At 44.2% G+C, this 22,706-nt stretch overlaps 1 protein-coding gene across 1 annotated transcript; it reads right to left on the reverse strand.

The window, feature by feature from the left end:
- Positions 1–3,414: 3,414 nt before the first annotated feature.
- On the reverse strand, positions 3,415–13,089 carry LOC140507415 (sialic acid-binding Ig-like lectin 13). Its single transcript, XM_072615512.1, has 9 exons — positions 12,978–13,089; positions 12,532–12,912; positions 11,629–11,922; positions 11,097–11,147; positions 9,046–9,306; positions 8,661–8,945; positions 8,461–8,557; positions 3,783–3,849; positions 3,415–3,627 (listed from the first exon to the last, which is right to left on the reverse strand). Exons 1-9 carry the CDS (start codon positions 13,087–13,089, stop codon positions 3,427–3,429), a joined length of 1,749 nt encoding a protein of 582 aa, XP_072471613.1. The 3' UTR covers positions 3,415–3,426.
- Positions 13,090–22,706: the final 9,617 nt, after the last annotated feature.

The raw sequence follows: 22,706 nt of genomic DNA on the forward strand, positions 1-22,706 counted from the left end.
CTGCCTTGACATTCTTTGACCATTTATCAATTGGGGAATAACTTGTATTCTTATAAATTTGATCCAGTTTTTTACATATTTTAGAAATGAGGCCTTTGTCAGAGACACAAGTTGTAAAAATTCTTTCGCATTTTTCTGCCTCTCTCCCAATCTTGATTGCATTGGCTTTGTTTATGCAAAACCTGTTCAATTTAATGTAATCACAATTATCTGTTTTGTATTTCACAATGTTCCCTATCTCTTATTTCATCACAAATTCTTGATTCTCCATAAATCTGAGAAATAAACTACTCCTTATAACTTATATAATTTGTTTATAGTATCAGTCTTTACATCTACATCATGTACCCATTTGGATTTTATTCTGGCATGCAGTGTCAGATACTGGTCTATACCTAATTTCTGCCTTATTATTTTCCAGTTGTCCCAGCAGTTTTTATCAAACAGTGAGTTTTATCCTAGAAGCTAGGATCCCTGGGTTTATACAACAATAGATTACTATAATCAATGACTACTGTGTCTTATGCACCTAACCTATTCCACTGATCTACCCCTTATTTCTTAGCCAGTACAAAGTGGTTTTGATGATAGCTGCTTTATAACACAATTTAAGAACTGCTATGTTGAGCTTACCTTTCCTAGCATTTCTTTTCATTAATTCCCTTGATATTTGGACCTTTTCTTCTTCTAGATGAATATTGATATATCTTTTTTGAACTCTGTAAAATAATGTTTTGGTAGTTTGGTAGGTATGGCACTGAATAAGTAAATTAATTTGAGTTGAATTGCCATTTGTAGTATATTATCTTGTGCTACTCATGAGCAACTAATATTTTTCCAGTTACTTAGATCTGACTTTATTTGTGTGAAAGGTATTTTGTAATTGTGTTCATATAGTCCCTGTGTTTGTTTTGGCAGGTAGACTCCCAAATATTTTATAATGTCTACAGTAACTTTAAGTGGCATTTCTCTTTCCATCTCTTGCTGTTGACCTTCGTTAATAATATATAGAAATGTAGATGATTTATGTGGGTTTATTTTATATCCTGCAAATTTGCTAAGTTTGTTTAGTATTTCAAGTATTTTTTTCTTGATTCTCTAGGGTTTTCTAAGTATATCATCATATCATCCACAAAAAGTAATACCTTAGTTTCTTCTTTGCCTATTCCAACTCCTTAAATTTCTTTTTCTTTTCTTATTGCCAAAGCTAATATTTCTTGCACTATATTGAATAATAGTGGTGATGGTGGACGTCTTTGTTTCAACCCTGATCTTACTGGAAATTCATAAGCACAAATTTATTAAATATGAACTGTGGTGAAGGAACCAGGGAGACAAAAGGGGAGAAGCAGGGCCTGTCCTCAAGGAGCTTACATACCCCTAGAGTATGAGGAAGAGGAGATACAACATATACTCAGTTAAGTCATTGTGAGTTAAATCTAGTGTAGAGTTGGCCTTCCCACCAGGAAAAATTAGATGGAAGTCATGGGATCCTAGATGTGGAGTCACGTGCTACCTTCAAGATGATCTGAGGGAATCCTCTTATTTTAGTGGTGAGGAAATTTCAAGCCAGGAAAAGATAAGAGATATGTGCAAGGTCACAAGGGTAAGAAGTACCAAAGGTTGAATTTGAACACAGATCCTATAATTCATTAGCCAGTGCTATCCTGTCTCCTGCCTCAACGAATGTTGCGATTATGGTCATGTCATTAACTTCTTAATACCCTAAGCAATTCAGATAACTCTTTAAGTCCAAAAGTATCTATATGCATTGAAAGATGAAATTTCCTGTGCCAGTGAAATCACAGGAGAGACAGACAGCAAATAGAGATAAAAAATAAAGACAGAGTCAGAGACAATTAGAGACATGAAGGAAAGAAAAAAGAAGAAAGGAAGATAAGAATAGAAAAGAGGAGGAGAAAGAAAGAAAGATAAAGAAAGAAAAAAGAAAGGCAGAAAAAAGAAGAAAGGCAAAAAAGAAGGAAGGAAAGAAAGGAAAGAAGAAGTAAAAAAGTAAGGGAAAAAAGAAAAGAAGGAAGAAAGAAAGAAAAAAGAAAGAAAGAAAGAAAGAAGGAAAGAAAGAAAAAAGGAAAGAAAGAAAAAGAAAGAAAGAAAGGAATAAAAACATTAGTAAATTGGAGTGTGAGTTCTGGCTTATCCCTTCCTGGTTGTGTTTATTGTGCACTGCTGTGTAGAAGATGAGGTTCTGGTCTCAGAGTCAGGAAGGCATGGGTATTCTATCTTATCTGATAGTTACTTGTGTGTATACCTTGAATAAGTCATTTAATCTCTCTTTGCTTGAATTTCCTGATGCATATAATGAGAGGGTTGGGTTCAGTAACCTTACAGGTCTCTTTTCTGGCTAAATCTAAGATATCCTGTTTCTTTCTGAGCCTCAGTTTCCTCACTAGTGAAATGAAGTTGGAAATACGCAGGCACCTTCATAGTAGGTATTTAGTAAATATTAAGATGAAATACTTGATAAATGCCCTTACTACTTGGGACTTACTCAGTACTCTGACATATTAGCACTTCTTGTGCTTGCATCTTATTTCCTTGCTTGACTGGAAGATGCACAGGGGCAGTGAATTTGGAATAACTAAATCCTGTATCTTCTTGTGTACAGTCTGAAATGGAAAATTCTGGAGACTGTAGCTCTAACAACGGAGCCAACTAAGCTTAGTAAAGGCACAGTAAAGACACTCAGCCAAGTGAGTCCAAGGGATTGACCCATTCAGGTGAGATGCTATATCCTGTGAAGTGCTAATATTGCCCAGCAGTAGAGTGACTCAGCCTAGAAGTGAACTGGACGAATGAAGCAACAAGGCCAGAAAGCTAGCATACATACCATGCTCAGCAGTGAACTTTGCAAGGACATTTCAGGAAGGAGAAAAGTCATTGAGGACTTGCAGTTTCAGAGTTTTTAGTTAGCTTAGACATATGTGTTCCCTCTCCATGTGCCTCATTATCATCCACTAAGAGTTGGTGCTCACTCCTTCTCTCCATACAGACATATCCTCTGTGTATTTGTTGGAAAGTCAGTCCCAGGTTTTGGGGATGGATGTTTTGGAATTCTTATTCTTTTTATTCCACTTCATTGTTATTGGGAAGCACACTGGTGGGGGCTCAGGAGCTATGGAGTTTGAAATAATAGTGGTCCATGAAAATGACTCCTAGAGCACAAGATGGCAGATAACTCTCTCAGGATCCCAGTCTGTGAAGAGGAGTCCAAGTTTGGGGAGGGACCACTACCCTGGGCTTGTGTTTGGTCCATTTACTAGACTGAAAGTTCCCTGAGTATAGGGGATATATCTTATACAAATCTGTCTGTAGCAGAGGTTTAATAAATAGTTGTGGAATATGATAATGGAGGGAAGCAATTGACTTGTGAACCACCCAGTGTAGAACCAAGGCTGAAGACTCAACTCATTGGAATTTAATCTCTGAGTACTCATTGAGGGGATCAGTGGATCCATGGTCTTCTCTAGCTTTCCCTGCTTGGAAGTTCAGGCAGGCATAATGTAAGTCATCTAGTCCATCCTCTGGAGCTGCTGGAGTTGGGGCTCTGTCTACAGCTGGTGAAATGGGATTGAGGGACAGGTCCACCCTGGATGGGCTCTTGGGATCCTGGAGAAAGGGCAAAGGGGAGTTCAGTCAAAGCAGGACCCAGGATCATGAGAGATGGAGTAGAAAGTGGGGGGAGATGGCTTTGGGGCAGAGAGGGATCTGGGGAGTGAGAGAGTTGGGTGAACAACTGGGAGGCCAGGGCTGGCATACTCTACCTCCACTCGCCCCCTGGATGCTTCTGCTGCTGCTGCTTCCACTGACTTCTTCCTGAGCTTCTTTACCCTGAGGAAGTAGAAAGACAGAGTTGGTACAGGGGTGAGAACCTGAGATGTGGATGCAGAGGAGGGCCCTGTCACTCACTTTCTGCCTGACTCTGGACATACCATTTTCCCACAATTGTCTCCTGCTTTTTCATTTGTCAAATGAGGCATTCAGACTCCAGGGTCGCTAAGGTCCCTTCCCCTATGACATTCTCCTGTTCAGTGATCTCAGAGCTCCAAATTCCACAAGCCTATGAACAACAGGAGCGTTGGGCACAGGATCAAGAGACTTGCATTTGGAAATATTTCCCCCTGATGTCTTGGGGAAATCCCTTTCTCCATCTAGACCTCAGTGTCCTAATCTGTAAAATGAAAGGCTTGGATAAAATTGTGTTCAAGGTCTGCAAAAGTTCTACATCCTGTGATCCTATGGGGTAACACTGGTTCTAGTCATCACAGGCTGAATGCTTTATCCACTATGCTTCCTAATGGGTCCTCACTGGAGCAAGGCAATCCTTCTACTCCTCTTTAATCAGTTTTCTATCCCGCTCACCACACCAGCACTCTCTGCTGTCTGAAATCTCTGCCTATCTCCTGATTTGACAGCCCAAAATGTTTTCTATGTTGCCCCCATCTTTAAGAAATGAAATCATCAATCCCCTACTGAAAGAGTTCCCCAAAGGAAACTCCCAGGAATACCATGGCCAAATTCCAGAACTCTGAGATCATTGGGAAAATATTGTAAGCAGCCAGAAAGGAACAGTCCAAATACTGTGGAACCACAGTCAATATCACATGAGATTTAGCTTTGGTTGCTACACAGGGCAGCTATGTAAGAGAGTGAATAGAGTGTCAGGACTTTAGTTCAGCAAACTCTTCTTGCTGAGATCAAATCCAGCCTCAGACACCTACTAGCTGTGTGACCCTGTGTATGTCACTTAATTTTGCCTCAATTTCTTCATCTGTCAAATGAGTTGGAGGAGTAAATGGTGAGCTACTCTAGTATTTTCCCCATGAAAACCTCAAATGGGGTCACAAACAGTTAGGCCCAACTGACACAACTGGACTACAGATTCAAGGGAACAGAGAGCTTGGACTATCATGTTCCAGAAGAAAAAGTAGCTAGGATTATTACCAAAAATAACCCAGTTGCCAAAACTGATTGTAATCTTGTAGGATAAAAATGTACACTGAATGAAACAGAGGAGTTTCAAGCATTCCTCATGAAAACATGAGAGTTGAATAGGAAATCTGACATTCAAAAACAGGAATCAAGAGATGCACAACAAGGTAAAATGAAAGAGAAATCATGAGGGACCCCATATGGTTAAACTGTTTAAATTCCTCTGTGGGAAGATGATACTTGTAACTCCTGAGAACTTTATCACTTTTGAGGCATTTAGGAGTCAAGCACATAGACAGGAGGCAGAGGTACAAGACTATTATGTTGGGATGATGTCAAAGAAAAGAATGGAAGAGTGAGAAAGAGGGATGTACTGGGAGAAGGGGAAAGGGAGAAAAGAATGGGGAAAATTATCAGACATAAAAGAGGCCTAAAAGGAAGAGCTTTTACAATGCAGGAGGAAGTAGAGGGGGGAGTGGTATCCTTTGGAACTCACTCTCATATGAATTGACTCAAAGAGAAACAATTTTGTCTCTCTCTCTCTCTCTCTCTCTCTCTCTCTCTCTCTCTCTCTCCTCTCCCTGTCCCCCCTCTCTTTCTCTCCCTCCCTCTCCCTCTCTCTCTTTCTCCCTCTCTTCCTCCTCTCTCTATTTCAAACACATATCCATCCCTGCCACAGGCACAAAAAGAGTCACATTTTAAAATTCATCTAATCCAACAGGGAAGGAGGCCAAGCAGAACTCTACTACAAAGCAGCAGTCATCAAAACAGTTTCATACTGAATAAGAAATAGAGTGGTTTATTAATGGATCAGGCACACAACATTCCAAAGGAAATGACCACAGTACCTAGAGTTGCTCAAGACAAACTCAAAAACCAAGCTAAGAATTCACTACTCAACAAAGACCATTGGATAAACTGGAAAGCAGTCCAGGAAAAATAAGGTATATACCAAATCTCATCCCGATTAGCAAGATCAGCTTAAAGTGGATGCATGATTTACATGCAAAGGATAATAACATAAGCACATTAGAGGAATATGGAGAAAATTACTTGCCAAATCTATTGATAAGAGAAGAATTTTTTGATGGGGGCAAAAAATTGGACGTTGAGGGTATACCCATCAATTGGGGAATAGCTGAAGAAATTGTAGTATATGATTATGGTGGAATACTCTTGTGCTATAAGCAATGGAAAAGTAGATGAGTTCAGAAAAGGATCGGAAGTTTTATATGGACTAATGGAAAATGAAGTGAGCAGAACCAGACCCTTGTGCATGGTAACAGCACACATTTATTGTAAGGGTGCTCAACCATGAGATATTTATCTATTCTGATTAAGACAGTGATCCAAAAAAATTCCAAATGTCTCACGATGAAAAACTTCTCAATCTCTACTCTGTATGTAGCTTGAAGCATGTTTTCCTTTGTTTTTGCTTTTCCTGTTTTGGAAATTTGTTTTGCATGACTTCATATCTATAATGGGTATTATATTTCTTTCCTTCCCAATGAATTGGGGGAGGGGTAAGAATTCAAAAGTGAAAGTAAAAATTTTAATTAAAAATGAAAAAAAAATAAAGTAAAAAGACTGATACAGATGCAGAAGGAGCTCACCAACCCACTTGGCTTTTCAACGAAGACAGGCAACATAAAGAAGAATGAATGCAAGTGTAGTAATGCTGTGGGAAGGTGTGATAAGGGACTTTCAAGCTGGGAAGGAGACAAAACTGGGAGAAAAGCTAAGGATGATGAAAAGGGTGGAGGGCAGAGTCAGGAAAAGGCACAGGGCCACTGTTTGTGGTAGAGGGAAAGGACATTGCCCTGCAGAGAGAAGACAGATTCTCATCTTCTATCTGTTTTCTCCATCAAGGGGAAAGACCAATGGACTTCAGAAAAGAATGTAACGAAAGTGACAAAGGAACTGAGAAAGCTTTGGGTGTTTGTAACAGTAAACACCCCAACGTATGCTCTCACAGGCTCTTAGATGTGCTTTCAGAAAACGAAAGGCAACTTTGGAGGGGTTAACGATCACTTGAATCAAGTACGTGTATCAGAGAAAATCAAAATCAAAATTTCAGAGAAATCCAAAATCAACAGACAGAGCTTCCAGACTGCCTGACCACTAACATCCACATATCTTTGCCAGAGAAGGAAGCACCAGCATCTGGGTTTTCAAAAAGCCTCGTGGGGGAGGGGGTGCTTAGCAGCTTTCCAGATTCTCATCTGGCACACAGACTTCCTTCCAAAAACTAAGCCCCAAAGTAAAACTCCACCCTCAGAGTATTTATACACTTTTTACAGCATAACCCTCTGACCCAGGGCCTCAATAGAAACAAAAAGGTATTTGGCACCTTCCTACAAAACAATTTGTCTAATCAAGTTTCCCTCAATGGGCAGGCCCAGCAATTCTTTAATCACATTATTCAATCAGAGGCACTTTTAGTAAAACAAAAATAGCAGAAGATCCAATTTTTGATTGCCATTACTGTGTTTAATTGGACTTTTGCTGGACTCGTAAATTTCTTACAAGATTTTATTTTTTTTCTTAATTCAGAGGGAGAGAAAATACTAAAATAAAATAAAAAAAACTTTTTCAGTAGATCAGAGGCTCCACAAAATGGAGAAGGATAAGTGTCCTAATTTATTTTTTTTTAAAGAGTGTAATTTTTAGCCTCTTACCCCGGTATCTTTCCACCTCATGTCCAGGAGAATATAAATTCCTGTTTGGAGGAATGATCAAGCCAGGCAGCAGACCACCTCTCCTTCATCTTACTTTGGGGCAAGGACCCTGGATGATGTGGGGCTAAATTCAGGTGGGCCCCTCACTGACTGTGACACTGAACCCATGATTCAGCTTGGGGAACTGAAAGAGGGGAGGGACCAAGGCAGGAATCAAGAATGTGACAAGTACCTACTATGAGCCATGCACTGTGCCAAGGACTATACTTAAAAATATAATAACAGTAGATAGCGTTCCTGTATCACTCACTGTGTGCTAGGCAGTGCACCACGCAATTACAAATAGATCCCATTTAGTTACAGCTAACATTTATATAGCGCCCTACAAGTTAGGTTCTATTATTACCCCAGCTGGTAAATGAATAAACTGAGGCAAACATTTTAAGTGACTTGCCCAGGTTCACACAGCTTCTAAATGTGTGAGGCAGGACTTGCCGCAGTGCTCTAGTCACTGCACCCCCAGCTTCCCCATGTACTCCTGTAAGGTCAACTCAGGGGCCTGGATTATTGGAAATCATGACCTGACTACATAAGGTCATATGTGTGACCTTGAGCAACTCACGTTTCCTCTATGAATCTCTTGTTTTTTTAATCTGAAAAAAGAAGGCTGCTGGATTTCTCTTCTGATTCTCAGTCTTATAATCTGTGCCTGAACTTAGGGACACATCAGCATCTGAGGATTTCTGAGACACCCCAGCAGGCCATCATTTCCTGAATCCTCCCCCCACAAACCCCTATCCAATCCCCTCATCCTCCCAGCCCCCACACTCACAGAAGAAGGAAGAGGGCTAGCAGACTTGTGGCACCAGCTCCACAGAGGACACCCAGGATCATACCTTGTGGGAACACATGAGATGGCGTGGACCCATCTGGACAAAAGGGGAATTTGGGGTGAACAAGGGTGGTGGCCATATTGGGCCCACTGTCCTCATGATACTCTGCCCCAGCTGCCTTCCCTCCCTCATCCTTCACCTGGCACCAGCTGGAAGAGCAGGGTGTGGGTCCCCTGGGGGTTCTTCCCCTCACAGCTAACAGTGATGTTGGGGACCCTGTCCACCTTCACTCTCAGGCTGCTGTTGGCCCAGGACTCAGACATGGTTGATGTTACCTGGAAGGTGTCACTGCTACTATTGTCCTCCACAGGCTTCCCCCCTACCCACCAAAGCAAGGAAGGGGCTGGCTCTGCTTGGACAGAACAGGTACAGAACAAGCCCTCCTTGAGCCAGAAGCAGGAAGGGTTGATAATCCTTGGAGAATCTGTGGGAAGACACAGGAGACCCCCTCTCTTAGTGCGTGACACACTCCTCTCCCCACCAGGACCCAAGCACCCCATGGTGCCCAGCCCCCTCTCACTCACACCGCACAGAGACCCTCAGGGAGGCCTGCTTGGAGCCCAGAGGATGCTGAGCCAGGCAGGTGTAATTGCCTCCATCTGCTGGACCCAGGTGGGGCAGATCCAGGTGCAGGACTCCATCCTCTGAGGGCTGGGAAGAGGCCAGGGTTTGGTTCCCCAGGATCCAGCTCAGTGTAGCAGGGGGATTGCTGTTGGCAGTACAGAGCAGGTGAAGGGACTGTCCCTCCTGCACCACAAGAGCTGAGCTGTTTCCTGGAACAAAAACTGAAAAAGATCAGGAGGTCCCAGCACTGAGAACCTGGAGGGACCTCAGAGACCCCCTGTTTCCCACCTTCAAGGTACCCAGCAGGCACATGGCAGCTAGGAAGCTGGTGTGACTCCCCCAAGATCCCACCAGGAAGGGGCAAGTGGGAGAGGATAGGACCCCAGGCAGGAAGGGAAACCCCAGGCCCAGCCCAGCCTGGATTCCTGCCCCTTCTCCCTGCCCTGCACCTTCCCTGGCTGCTCCCCAGACCATGGAGGCCTCCCCTGCCTCTGCTGCTGCCAGGGCACACTCAGCTTGGGTTGTGTTCCTGCCTTTGCCTCAGGTTGGGTTTTGTTTGTCTTCTTTTCCTTCCTTCCTTCCTTCCTTCCTTCCTTCCTTCCTTCCTTGTTTCTTTATTTTATCATTTTATTTTCCTTAATATCTTCTTTTCTCCTTTCTATTTTTCCTTCTTTCTTTCATTCTTTTCTACTTTCCTTTCATTTCCTTTTTTCTTCCTTCTTTTATTTCTTCTTTATCTCTCTTACATCGTGCCGTTGTGCCTTTTTTCTCTCTTCCTGACCTTTCTTCTCTTTTCTTCCTTTGTCCCCTTCTTCCCCTTTCCCTTCTCTCCGTTTTCTTCCTTATTTCTATCTGACGTATTCTTTTTTCCTTTCTACTGTATTTCTCTGTCTTGCTTCTTCCATCCCCCTTCTCTCCTTTCTTTCTATATTACTTTCTTTACCTTTTGTTTCCTTCGTCTCTTACTTGTATCCTATCTTTCTTTTTTTACTTCCTCTCTCTCTCTCTCTCTCTCTCTCTCTCTCTCTCTCTCTCTCTCTCTCTCTCTCTCTCTCTCTCTCTCTCTCTCTCTTCTCTCTCTCTCTGTCACTGTACTAATTAAGGGAAAGTTAATGTGAATCACAGACACAAGAAACAAGGTCATAGGAGACTGAAATATCTGCACACTGAGCCTGACAATCTAAATCTGGGGAGATGTAATCACTGTAGCTGGAACCCACTGTACTCACCACTAGGATCCACGTTCCTACCACCAGCTGCCCTGGGACCTTGGGGCCAACACTGTACCTACTGTGACTGAATGCTCAAGCTCAGCCTGGATGGCCAGACACCTGTCCCCACTGACAGCACCTCCTTGACCCATCCCCCCCTCCTTGACCCATCACCTGTGGCCTTCTCCTACTCAAATCCCTCAACCCCACCCCCTGGGCCCCCCACCCAACCTGATCAGCTCTGAAATCAACATAAGTGGCCCAGGTAACAAAACCTTCTCATTTGGCCTGGACTGTATAGATCCAGGTCAGCTTTCCCAAAAGGGAAACCTTGAAGGTTCCAGTAGGCAGAGCACTGCCCTGGGAACTGGGTCTTAATGTGGAACTTGACCCTCTCAGCTCAAGCCTGGTGCAGTGGAGAGGTCACTATATTCAGTCTCTACATTTAGACTTCACACCTCTCTGGTGCTGGGGACCTCTGTGAGCTAAGTCAGGCCCTGCTCACAGCTCTGAGACTCAGTTTCCTTATCTGAAAAGTGGGGACAAGAACTCTCCCACTTCCATTTCATGGAACTGTTGGGAGCAAAATGGTTTCTAATCCTTAAAGTCAAGAGTAAATGGGAGCTGATGTAAGTCCAGGAGGTGAAGAGACACTTAACCCAAAGAGAACCTAGGCCTGCAGAATGAGGGAAACTGTTTCTCCTGTGTCCTTCTTCTCCTTGATATCCACACCCACCCTTAGAGTAGAAGTTGAGGCCCCAGGTTCTCTCTCTGCCCTCCCTCTGGGGCTCTGCTGATACCTGTTGTCCTGTTGTCCTGGGCCATGGTGATGGTCACATTCTGCACAGCATCTGCAACAGAAGCACCAGGCTGGCTGGGGGGGGGCTCTCTGCCCAGCCCAGCACCAGGCAGGGAAGAGATTAAATTCCAGAATCACAGACTAAAATTGAAACCATGGAGGTTCAGAGAGAGAAAATAGGAAATCCCTGGCCCAGCTAAGAGGTGTAGTAAGTAGAGCCCTGGACCTGGAGTCAGGAGGACCTGAGTTCAAATCCAACCTCAGACACTTGATATACTTACTAGCTGTGTGACCTTGGGCAAATCACTTAACCCCAACTGCCTTGTCTTCCCACCTCCATGAATAAATAAACAAATGAGTGAACAAAAATTGGAAATCCCAGCCTTTGTTTGCATTGGGAGGCAGCTTTCTCTGCCCTGGCTCAGGAAAAAGGCATCTGATTTCACAGGGTTGGGCCTAGAGCCTGGTCCCTAAATACAATCTTCCCTCAGCCCCTCTCTTGTAGGATGCAGTCCTTCTGCCCCAGCACTCACAGGACACATTGAGTTGGACAGTTCTCTTTGTGCTCAAATGGCCTCCAGGAAGTGTCACCTGACAGGTGAGGTTGGTGCCATGATGCTGGTGCCCAGGGATGAAGGAGACCTGAGAGGAGTGGGGTGGCTCAGAGCTTTGTGACTTGGAGGAGAGGGCAGCCCCCATCCAGGAGAATTTGAAGGGTCTGTTTCCCCCACAGGCCCAAGAAAATGTGCAGTTCAGAGTCACTGGGTTTCCTGACTCTAATACCTCTGGAATAGCAATGTCTGGTTTCTGGATCACATTTGGAGAGCCTGGAGAGAGAGAGTAAGAAATGGTCTGGGGAGGGGAGTTAGTCCTTTAGTGTCCTTCCAGATGCTGGTACCTACCCCACTGCTCTGGTTCTCACAGTGTTCCCCTCATAGCAGGCTCTCATTTAGGATCCTAGGGGCATCCTCTTCATCCTCAGCCCCTGAGTCACTCATAGATTATAGGTCAAAAGGAAGGTATATTAAAAGCAGTAGAAAATCACACTTTCATTGTACATAAGGGGAAACTGAATCCCAGAGAGGGAGGGGAAATAATAGGGCAAAAGGCCCAAAGAGAGTCAGTGAATCTCCTTCCTTTGGCAGCAGCTCCAGAGATCTTTTCAGCAGAACCAGGGCCCCTCTAAGCCTTGTCTGGGGTCCTGGTTCCTCACCAAGTGGACCCCACCAAGTTCTCTCCCCTCTACAACTTTGGAGCTTTAAGGAAGGTCTTCACACCCTTCCCTGGATCTGCTCTGCTTCCTGAGTGGCTTCTCTGTGTGTCCTCCACATTGTCTTACCCCTTCCACAGGCAGCATCATGGTCTCCAAAGCCAGCCCATTCCCCAGACCTCCCTGCCTCATGCACTAAGAGCCTCCTAGGGGAGGAGCATCCTACCTGTCACATTCACATAAAGTTCAGGTTGTAGGTAATTGTATGTACCATCTCCTTTTCTCAAATAGAAGTAGTATGTCCCCTTGTCTGAAGACTGGGCATCTGTGATGCTCAGAGAGCAATTGTTCATCCTGGGATCCCCAAGGAGATGGAATCTCCCCTGGACTTCCTTCATCCCTGTCCAAGATGGGTCACTTGTGGCCACAAGACGGTCACTGTAATATTGTTTTTTGTACCAGTAGCCATAAACTCTGCTGCGCTCATTCTGTGATATTCTGTAATCTTCAATGGTGCAGAGGATGTGGGCACACATACCCTCCTGCACAGTCACTGAGGGCTGTACATCCAGTCTTGGGGACAGGGACTCGGAGGGCAGATGCAGGCCTGGTCAGCATTTCCACCTCTTCTCACCCCTCATACCAGCCTCCCTATGCCCCAACGCCACTCACCCTCCCAGAGCAGGGGCAGCAGCAGTAGTAGCAGCATGGATGAGACAGGAGAGAGGCAGGCTCTGCTGGGGTTCTCTGTCACTCCCTGAACATGATGGCTCCCTGTGGTCATCTATGTCAGGCTCAGAGAAAGGAGGAAGAGGAAACAGGAAACCCTGGTGTGAGAAGGAGGGGAGGACCATGCTCTGAAGAGGAACACCTGTCCTCTCACCACAGTGGGTTTCTGTCCTCCTTAGCTGAGCTCAGGTAAGGAGAGGGGCCTCCTGTCCTGGGTCAGCTGCAGGGACAGTCAGGACTCAGGTGCTGGGGGAGGACAGATCTGCTGCCCAGGCTGGGGCTGTGGATCTTGTATGGACCAGCTTGTCTATGTGGCTGATGGAGGACAGTGACCAGAGCCTGGCCCAGAGGTGGTGCTGACCATTAAACACTGCTGCCCCTGTCCCCTGAAAGGGTACCTGGGATCAGGCACCTGAACTGAAATCCTGCCTCAGGCATCTCCTGTCAGTCTGTCCTCTGTCTGAGCCCCAGTTGTCCCGTGTGTAAAATGGGGACAATTACAACACCTCTCTCTCAGCCTTGTTGTGAGGATCAAATGTGATATTTACCAAGTGTTGTGAAGACCTTGAACCACAGCACAAAGGCTGGTGATGATGATTACAACCTCACTCTCCTCTAAGGTCTCTCCCACCCAAGTGTAGTAGTCAACTGCCTGTTTCTTAGGTATGGCATTCCATGCCTTTGCCCTGGCTTTGTCCTGTGCCTGGAAGCCTTACATTCCTCATTTCCTTTTTCTTGACTTGAATCACGCCTCAGCTATAATGCAACTTCCTACTTCCCCTTTCCATTTATTTTTTCTGCTCTCCCTGTCTCTTCTAAGTACCTGGCTATTGACCTCCTGGTGAATTTGGCCTGGTTTTTCCTACCTTGTTATCCTCAGTGCATATTACAGTGCCTGGCACACAGTAAGCACTTAATCAATGCTGGGTGACTCTTGGCTGGATGCCAGTTCTTTTCATGTGCATTCCCATGGTCTTGGCTCTCAGTGTCTTTCTAGATTCACCTTTCCCATGATGTTTCCGTTCACACTGACCTTCATGTGCCTCTCTGTATTCCTATTACCACAAGAGTGCCATTTTCCAGTGTTTTCATCCCACGTGATCCAGTTAACTTCCCTACACCTTTGGGTCTCCCCTGTCCTTTTACCTATGGTGGTGTCATGAATTTTGTTTTGCATGTTCTAGCAGCTCTCAGATCTTTGGGTCATGTCTTTAATCTCCTTGGGATTCCATCTTAATGAAAACAATCGCCAGCATATCTATGCAGGTCAGATCCTGTTCTCCAATTTTTCAGCACATGAAGAGCCTCCTCTGTTCCAGGCACTGTGCAGGGCACTCCTGATGCAGAGACAAGGGAGATGTGCCTACCCTCAAGAAGCTTAGGGTCAACTCAGTGCAGGGGGAGGATAAGCTCCAGCAGAACCTGGTGAAAACCTCTTCTGGGCTCACTCAGCTTCTACTGATCAGACTGACAGTGGAGGGTGAGTGGGGAAGACTAAAATACTCCCCCTTGGCTCTCCCTCTGGTGTCTCTGCTACCCTGTGCTGTAAAGTCCAAGGTCAGCCTCCTTCAGGCCCTCCCCAGCTTACAGTCTTCCAGCCCTGGGCTGCCCCCTTCATGGGTTAGCTGAGTCCTGGCTCTGATTCTTTCACTCAGTGCCATGATGTTTCCCTTGTGGCTAAAGTCTACTTTCATCCAATGACTCAGTGTCCTAGAATGCCTTCAAATTGACTGAAGACTTGTCCATACATTGTGGGGAGTTAAAAGGAAAATCTCTTAATGCCTCTTTTGAGGTGGGATTGATTTGTTGATTGATTGATTCCCTGCTGGGGTCTGGGCCTCCAGTGATTAATTGGCATAATACTTTAACCCCATCCCTCCCCAAGAAATATGCTCATTAATATGGAAATCTGAGGCCAGCTCAGAAACCCTACGATGAATGCGTCCACGTGGCAGATGATATCTCAGGTCATCTAGGCACCCTGCCAAGTCCTCTTACACTACTTATAACTACTGAAATCCTGCCTGTTTTGGAACAAAAATATGAATGTTGCTACGTCTATGTGTATCTGTATATCTATCTGTCTGTCTATCTATAAAACTTTGTGCTTAGTCTGCAACCATCATGTCGTTGTCTTAGTTTTATCTCTTGACCAAATTTTATTGGATTCAACCAGGTAAATGATACCTGGAGACAAAAATTCATGTGTCATGAAAAGAACAGATTATCTGGTCATTTACTTCTCTCCTTTTGTATGTTGTTTCAAAATATTATTACATATTATGCTTTGAGGGATTATTTGCAGCAAAACCCATTTTCCTATTCTTTTATTTTGAATTTATGTACATATGTATGCACGTGGGTATGTGTTTATGGATGTGTATATATAGATACATCCCATGGGAAACAATTTATTCATTTTCTTCTATCACTCCATTCACACCTCCTTCCCATTTTTGTATAGTTGGAAAGATTTACATTTAGGATTATAATTTTTAACTTTACATTTTCCTCACCATTTAAAAAATTTTTCCAAGTAATTGAATAAGAAAAGTTTAGAAAGGACTAATATTGTATATTGATTCCATGTTCTCATGAGAGGAAACGTAGGAATCAGTTCGGGGAAAATATGATATGGAGTGTTTGGAAAAAGACCAAAGATGGAAGAAACAAAAGCATTTCCCTCCTATACTGAGATTATCTAAGTGTAATAGACAGTAGAAAAGTGGAATTAGTCCATTGGATAATAGGTATGATTTTATACAATAAGTATGAGATATTTCAAATATCGACATCTCTATCTCTCTCTCTGTCTCATTTCCTTTCTTGTCTTTCTGTCTTTCCATTTTGTCTTTCATTCTTTCTATCTCTCCCTTTCTCTTCTCACCTATCTCTCTCAAACACAAAAAAGTACTTGATTTCTCAAAGAGAGGGAAGAAATAGGAGGGAAATAGAGAATTGGAAACTCAAAAATTAATGAAAGTAACATTTAGAATTTTACATGAATGGGAAATATTTGATAAAATAAATAAAAATAACTTTTAAAAGGTCATGAGAAAGGAAATTTTAGAAGGGCAATCATGGTCTCAATTTACAACAGGGAAGAGGAAGTTCTACTAACTGAAGAAGTCGAGCTTCGCTTCAGTTCTCAAGGTTATGGCAGAGAGGATGATTAAAGAGATACTTGGATCATGGTTAGATAGTGAAGTAGTGATGTTGACAAGCCAGCTTGACTTCCCCAATCAAAGATCATGCCAGACTCTCCTCTCTTCCTTTTCTGGACACAATCAGTAACTTAGTAGATGAAGAGAATGATACCATGGATAGTGTAAACCAGTAATACAAATAGCCTCCACCTGCGAAGGTTGTTGTGAGGATCTAATGCCCTAACAGTTCCAAAAGTGCTTAGCCTAATGCCTGGCATTATGGGCACTGTAGAAATGCTTGTTATATCTTCCCCAACAGGGAGAAATACAAAGTCTCACCCTCTGCTGCAAAAATGAATTTCCTGATTGTGATAGGAGAGTCCCTCAGAATCAGTAGCAGTACAGAAGTGGAGAGGCCTCTGAAATCCCCTGCCTAGGAAGCTGCACTTTGCCACAGCCTTCCTGGCACAAGGGTCCCTGCCCTGAACAACCTTTTCACTTCCCTCCTATCATTCTAGGGCAGCCCCATCACTGCTAGTTTATTCCAATGCTATTCTTCTCTGCTCCCCATAGTGCTCATTATTTGAACCAAGTACTTCTGGTACTTTGAAACTCTCTCCCTCAGGAGAAGGTGGGCCTCAGAAGTTCCCAAAGTGAGTGATGCCACCCCCTGGGTTGATGGAATGCTCCTGGGGGTGGTCGTAGCCTTGGGTACAATTGGTGGGTGCTGAAAATAATTAGGGGACAATGGAAGCATAAGGAAGGAAGAGAAGAACATTTTGAAAAACTGATCCTACCTGTTTCATCTGTTGTGCAACAGAATTAAAGTTGTAGTTATTACATTGCTTTCCACATTAACACACAAAATGCATGTTGTAAAGCCATCAGTGGTCAGGTCCCACAACAGGTCTTAACAAGCAAGTGTTGGGAGCAAGCGTGTCTCTCTTTGTCAAGAAGTCCAGAAGACATTGGCAAGAATATATGCATGGAATGATAGTTTACAATATGATACTATTCAGTTATATGATGCAATATTGTTTCATCAAAATTTCAATGCAGGAAAAACACTACAAATTTGTCATAAGTTATTAAATTTATTTAGCATGATTTTAAAAAATCATAATTTTTTGAAATGATACAATGTCAAAAAATAATTAAAGGATTAAAGAATGAAGATTTCCTGGGATGGGGGGTGGGGGTTCACTGAGTATTTTTTTTTAAAAGGAGACAGTAGGTCAAATAAGTTTGGGAACTTCTGGTGGGACTTAGAAGTAAAGCCTGTCAGTAGAGAGGGAAACTTCCCTACAGACCAACTCTACGCATTGTAACCATCTCTACTCCTTGTTCCCTCTGACACAGTCTACTGACTTCTCTAATATGATCCTCCTCTGAGGTTGAGACCTAACTCCAAATTCTATGCACTCTCTGCCCTAGGGATCACACCATAACCCCAAAGACCCCCAGTTACTTAGAAGGGCTGAATAATCTCAGGCCACTCTTCTGCATGAACTGAACCATGGCTCTTATGTGATTCAGGCAACACTTAAAATGGTCTTCCTTGCTTCTCCTTTTGCTTTAGCTGACTATTTTTTGTAATGAGAAACCTCAGCAACGCAGTTTATGTTATTTTGGAGTATGAGCTAACCATTTTACAATAACTCAATCAGTTTCTATCAAGTGTAATCTTACTCAGTATCAACATATCATCTTGACATTAGCATATCAACAAAACAAAACAAAACTTCTCCCCGACTTTGTATATACATATAACATCTACTTTCGTGTTCTGAAACTCTAGTATCAGTTATGACACTTGTAGTAAGTGAAATATGGGATTTCTCCATGTCAGTGTCCTCTGCATTCAGTTGATCTTAGCTTGAGTCTCTGTTTCCACTGTGTCTGTGAAGCTGATCTGTATGATTTCTTCACCAGTATCATGGTATTCCTCATATTATGTATTTCTGGAAGAACTACAATTTTTATATCCCTTTTTTCTGTACTCTTGGCAAGCTCAGTTACATTGGGTTATAGATAGCTAAGATATTTTCCTAGATTTCTAATATTTGAATTTTGTTCTTTCCCCCTCTAAATCATTCCTGCACATTTTATCAGACAAAGGTCCAGAGTGAGTGTCACCAACATTGGAATGATCCTTTACTCCTTGGAGGAAGGTGCTCCAGGCACCTTGTACAACTTGTTATTGGGGGGCTGTCAATTGAACTACATGATTCTGAGCCTCGTTTGGTCCTATGAAGATCTGGATGTCCCTCAAACTTCTCAGTTTTCCACTGAAGTCACCACCATTCTCCTGAGGGTAACAACTTCAGGTTATGTTGTCACCTTTCCCTTGGATTCCCTGCCATAACCAGTCAGTGACTAAATCTTCTCCATTTCCCCTCAGTCACATCTCATCTTCTCTTTCCTTCCCTGGAGCTAACCCTAGAATTCAGGCCATCATCAACCCTCTGCTGCATTCCTGCATGCACCTATTAATTGTTTTTTCTGCCTTCATATTCTCCTTTTGCCCCTAAGATGAGAAATTATTCTTGTTAAATCTCAGACATGGCCATGTCATTTCCCTGCTCAGAAGACTTTTCTGGCTGCCCACTGATCCTAGGAAACAGGAATGGATCCTTCAATTAGCCGTGTGAGTAACAGGGGCCAAAAGCTATTTCCTGAGCAGAGAAGACTGTGAGGGAGAGGAGGCTGGGGCCTGCCTGGAAGAGGCTCATTGTCCCCCAGACCTCAGTTCTTTCCCTCCAGCCTCACTCTGTTTCAGGACCCCAGTGGCCACTTTGTATTCTCAAGGCCAAGGGCTGCTAGAACTTCTCTAGGGTGGGAGACAGAGCCCAGCCCAGTAGGCACATTTCAGGGGTCCAGTCTCTGATAACTGCCTTCAACACCTCTTCTTAGCTGGGTGTAGGTTCTGTTGTGTACTCAGATGGGAAACAGAACAAGGCAAGGAAACTGTGACCCCACCACCATAATCAGCCGGGGCATGACCTCAAGAGTAGTTCTCTAGCCCAGCTGTTACACGGAGCACTGTTCTAGGTCCAGGTTTTTTGTCTCCAATGGCTGGGGAAGCACAAGTCTTGCAACTCTGTGGCTCAGGGGCTGCTATTTGCCCCATGGCCTGGGTGCAAGGACTAACTCTGGGAGGAGGAAGGAGGACAAGTTTCTCTTTAATTCTGGGCTTGAAGAGAAAGCACAGGATAGGACTGTTGGGCTAGTCTCTGCTTTGCTCCAGACCACCATTCTATCTACTACTGCTCCTCCCAACTTCTCTGTCCCATGTCTCTAGGAAACACTGTGGTTCCTGTTCTGAGGAAGGCCATGCCTGGATCTAGGCTGGTGCCCTTAACTTTATCCTCAGAGATGGGATGACATTGGAAGCTTCAGTACCAGAACCTGGGAGAGAAACAGGGGAGACCCAAATATTTGCTTCCATAGACTCCATCTATCCCCATTGTCTCTGAACCCAAGGCCATATCCCTGCACCGGACATTTCCCCTGTGCCCTTCCTTCCTCTGGAGCACGTGGGTACCATGCCCACTCCCTCCCAGCACTCACAGCAACCCTAAACTGGACAGTTGTCTCTGTTCTCACTCTGGTCTTTAGGAATGTCACTTGACAGAGGAGGTTAGTGCCATGTCTTATGCTGAACATTATTTAATTTTATTAATAAATGGACTACTCTCTTGAATCCTGCCTGCCCTGTGACTGTCTTTTTCATCTCACACTGAAGCAGTCCAGGGATGCAGGCTGCTTGTGGCAGGGACTCAAGGCAGGGTCCTCCCATGTTTTTCATCTTCCGTGCCAGCTCTTCTAGGGCTAATTCCCGCCCACTGCACAAACCCTTCCCTTCTCCTCCAGGCATCCTCAACTCTGGCTCTGACCCCACTTACCTCCCCAGAACAAGGGCAGAAGCAGAAACAGCAGGTCCATGGTGAGATCCAGGGCTGATGAGAGACCACAACACTTTCCAAGGTCAGCTCAGCCTTGATAACTCAGGTCTCTGGGAGGAAGGAGTTTGTGAATTGTGAAAAAGGGGAACAGAAAAGGATGTGGAGGAAAGACCAGGAGCATTCTCAGTGATTGAACATGGTCCCCTCAGCTCTTCCCTTGTCCTGAACCTTGCTCTGAAGGCCTGGTCTGAGGATAGGAAGTCAGGTTTATGGGAAAAGGAACATGACCAGGGTGATGGAGGTAGTGGAGGGATGGGAGTGGGGGAGGGGAGTACACACCACTTCCTCCTTCCTTGGTCCTTCTCAGTGATCTAGCTTCCCCAGAGCAGCTGGGGCCACAGGAACCATGAACTTGCAGGAGTCCCCCATCTGACTCCATGATTTTTTCATTCCTCCTTCATAACTCCACACCATATCTCACTGTAACTTTCCAGTCCCCATAACATTACCCTGTTATCAGCTCCCTGTTGGCCCCTAATGTGAGAGGAGCTCAGACCCTGGGGATGGTGAAGTCAGAGTCAGACATTGAGGTCAGGTCCACCTTCTGCCTCTTCACTGGGCTCTCTTGGCCATACAGACCTACTTTTGCCTCTGTATGTTGTGAAATAGGCATCCTGGACCTCACAGGACACTCTACTATCAGATGCCATGAGGTCAGTCCTCCCAGGAGGTTCTTTACCAGTCCAATCATTTGCCTCCTTCTCCAGACCTCTCTCTAATCACTGATGCTCTACCCCCACTCATTCTTCAGGGATTCCTTTATTCCCACCCTCTCATTATCTGCCCAGGTCAGTGATGCTGAATCTTCCCTCCTGAAACACCAACTGTGTTGTCCATCCCCAGCTGCCCACTCTCTCCCTCCCCTTCGCCACAATTCTGTTTTTATCCTCCCACAATATCCGGCTCTATCTCCACTTGGTGATTCTACTGGACTGTCTAGAATGCCTTCTCTGCAAGTAACATATCTGTTTTTAACTTAAAGTTGGTTCTTTCTCCTCATTCTACTTTTTCCTGTTCATTGAGACATGGTTCCCTCCTGGTCACTGTATCCCTGGCCACTCTGTTCAATACTAGTTTCAGGTTCCTTTATGCTCACTAGGTGTGGGGGATGGGGTAGCTGGAATTCTCCTTGCTCCTATTTGCTGCTGCTGGATTCTGATTCTGCCATCATCACTGGCCAACCTCTCCTCCTCTGAGGTTTTGACCATTCACATTTATCATCCCCTAGAAATTCTCATAGCCATTATCTACCAACTCAAGATGTTCTCCCTCCTTCCTCAGGCTTTAGTGCCTGGCTCACAGTCTCTCCTCCTGAACCTCTGCCCATCAATTCAGGGATGTCCACATAGGTACTGATGCTCCCTTAAACCGTGAACTTCCAGGTTAGTCAGTCTAGTCAATGTCTGTGATCATTTCTTCCATGGCAGTTCAACTGCACCCAAAGGCGGGCATCCTTTTGATCTGGCCATGGTCACAACTGCTCCACCTCTGTGTTCATCAATTGCAAAATTCTTTTATCAGACCATAGTCTTTTATCCTTCTCCCTCCTATGGTCTCTCACCTTGTTCCTCTTTCTCACCATGATTTCTAATCATTCTACTTCTTATTTTTTAATCATTTTCAATAATTCTTAATGATTTCAGGTGTATATTCACCTTTAAAAGTGAGTCCTTGGCACCTTCATGACCTATTTCTGATCATTCCTTGGCAAGTTACAGTATTGGTTTACACCCACCACCTGCCACCATTGCTCCAATGCAAGTTCTGAAGAGAAGGAAAGAAAACTTCTGAATCTCTCAGCAGCAAATTTGTATTCAAATACAGTCTCCACTAGGCCTCCCTCTAGGAAGCAACTGGAATCAATTCACTCTTTCACTCTCCACAGTGGCTGTTCCAAAAGCTTTCATCTTTCTGAAGGCTCCCATGGTACCCATCCATTTCCCCTCTTAGCTGATGACCCAGCCTCACACTTCACTGAACAATTGAGGCCTTTCCCCGAGAACTTCTCTTGTTTATTCCTCCTCATCTCCTGTCACTGAGAAGTCTCCTCTCCTCCATCCTTCTTCACTCTGGTCTTTGATGAAGAAGTGACCTTCTCATGTCAAGACCAAAGTCTTTACTTTCACGTTTGACCCCATTGCAACTTCTGCAAATGATTTCCCTTGTTATCATCCCCACTTTGTCCCTTATTTTGAGTCATTCACCATTTACTGACTGCTCTTCTGTTTCCTAGAAATATGTTTATATCTACCCACTGAAAACAAAACACCAAATCTACCTCAAATGTTCCAGCCATCCTTGATAGCTGCCTTGCTAGATCTCATCTCCTGGTCATGGCTAAGTTCCTCTGGAAGGCCCTCTACAAGGGCCTGTGCTGTCTCCTGTCTCTCTAATCTAAATCCTGCTCTGTTTGGCTTCCAGTTTCATGAAGCACCAGAAACTCTGAAGTTATCAGGGATCTCACAGTTGCCAAATTGAACAGGCCTTTTACCAATCTTCATCCTCCTTGGCCTCTCTGCAGTCATAGACACTGTTGGTCACTTTCTTGTCCTGGACAGTTT

This window comes from Notamacropus eugenii, chromosome 5 (genome assembly GCF_028372415.1).
Source record: "Notamacropus eugenii isolate mMacEug1 chromosome 5, mMacEug1.pri_v2, whole genome shotgun sequence".
Taxonomy (NCBI): domain Eukaryota; kingdom Metazoa; phylum Chordata; class Mammalia; order Diprotodontia; family Macropodidae; genus Notamacropus; species Notamacropus eugenii.

Coding starts and splice junctions, on each gene's coding strand:
- LOC140507415 (XM_072615512.1), bottom strand. CDS start 13,089: ATGACCACAGGGAGCCATCATGTTCAGGGAGTGACAGAGAACCCCAGC. Junction 11,148..11,628: donor TGTCCAACTCAATGTGTCCT/GTGAGTGCTGGG, acceptor CTTCTGTTGCAG/ATGCTGTGCAGAATGTGACC. Junction 8,558..8,660: donor GCTCTTCCAGCTGGTGCCAG/GTGAAGGATGAG, acceptor CCTTTTGTCCAG/ATGGGTCCACGCCATCTCAT.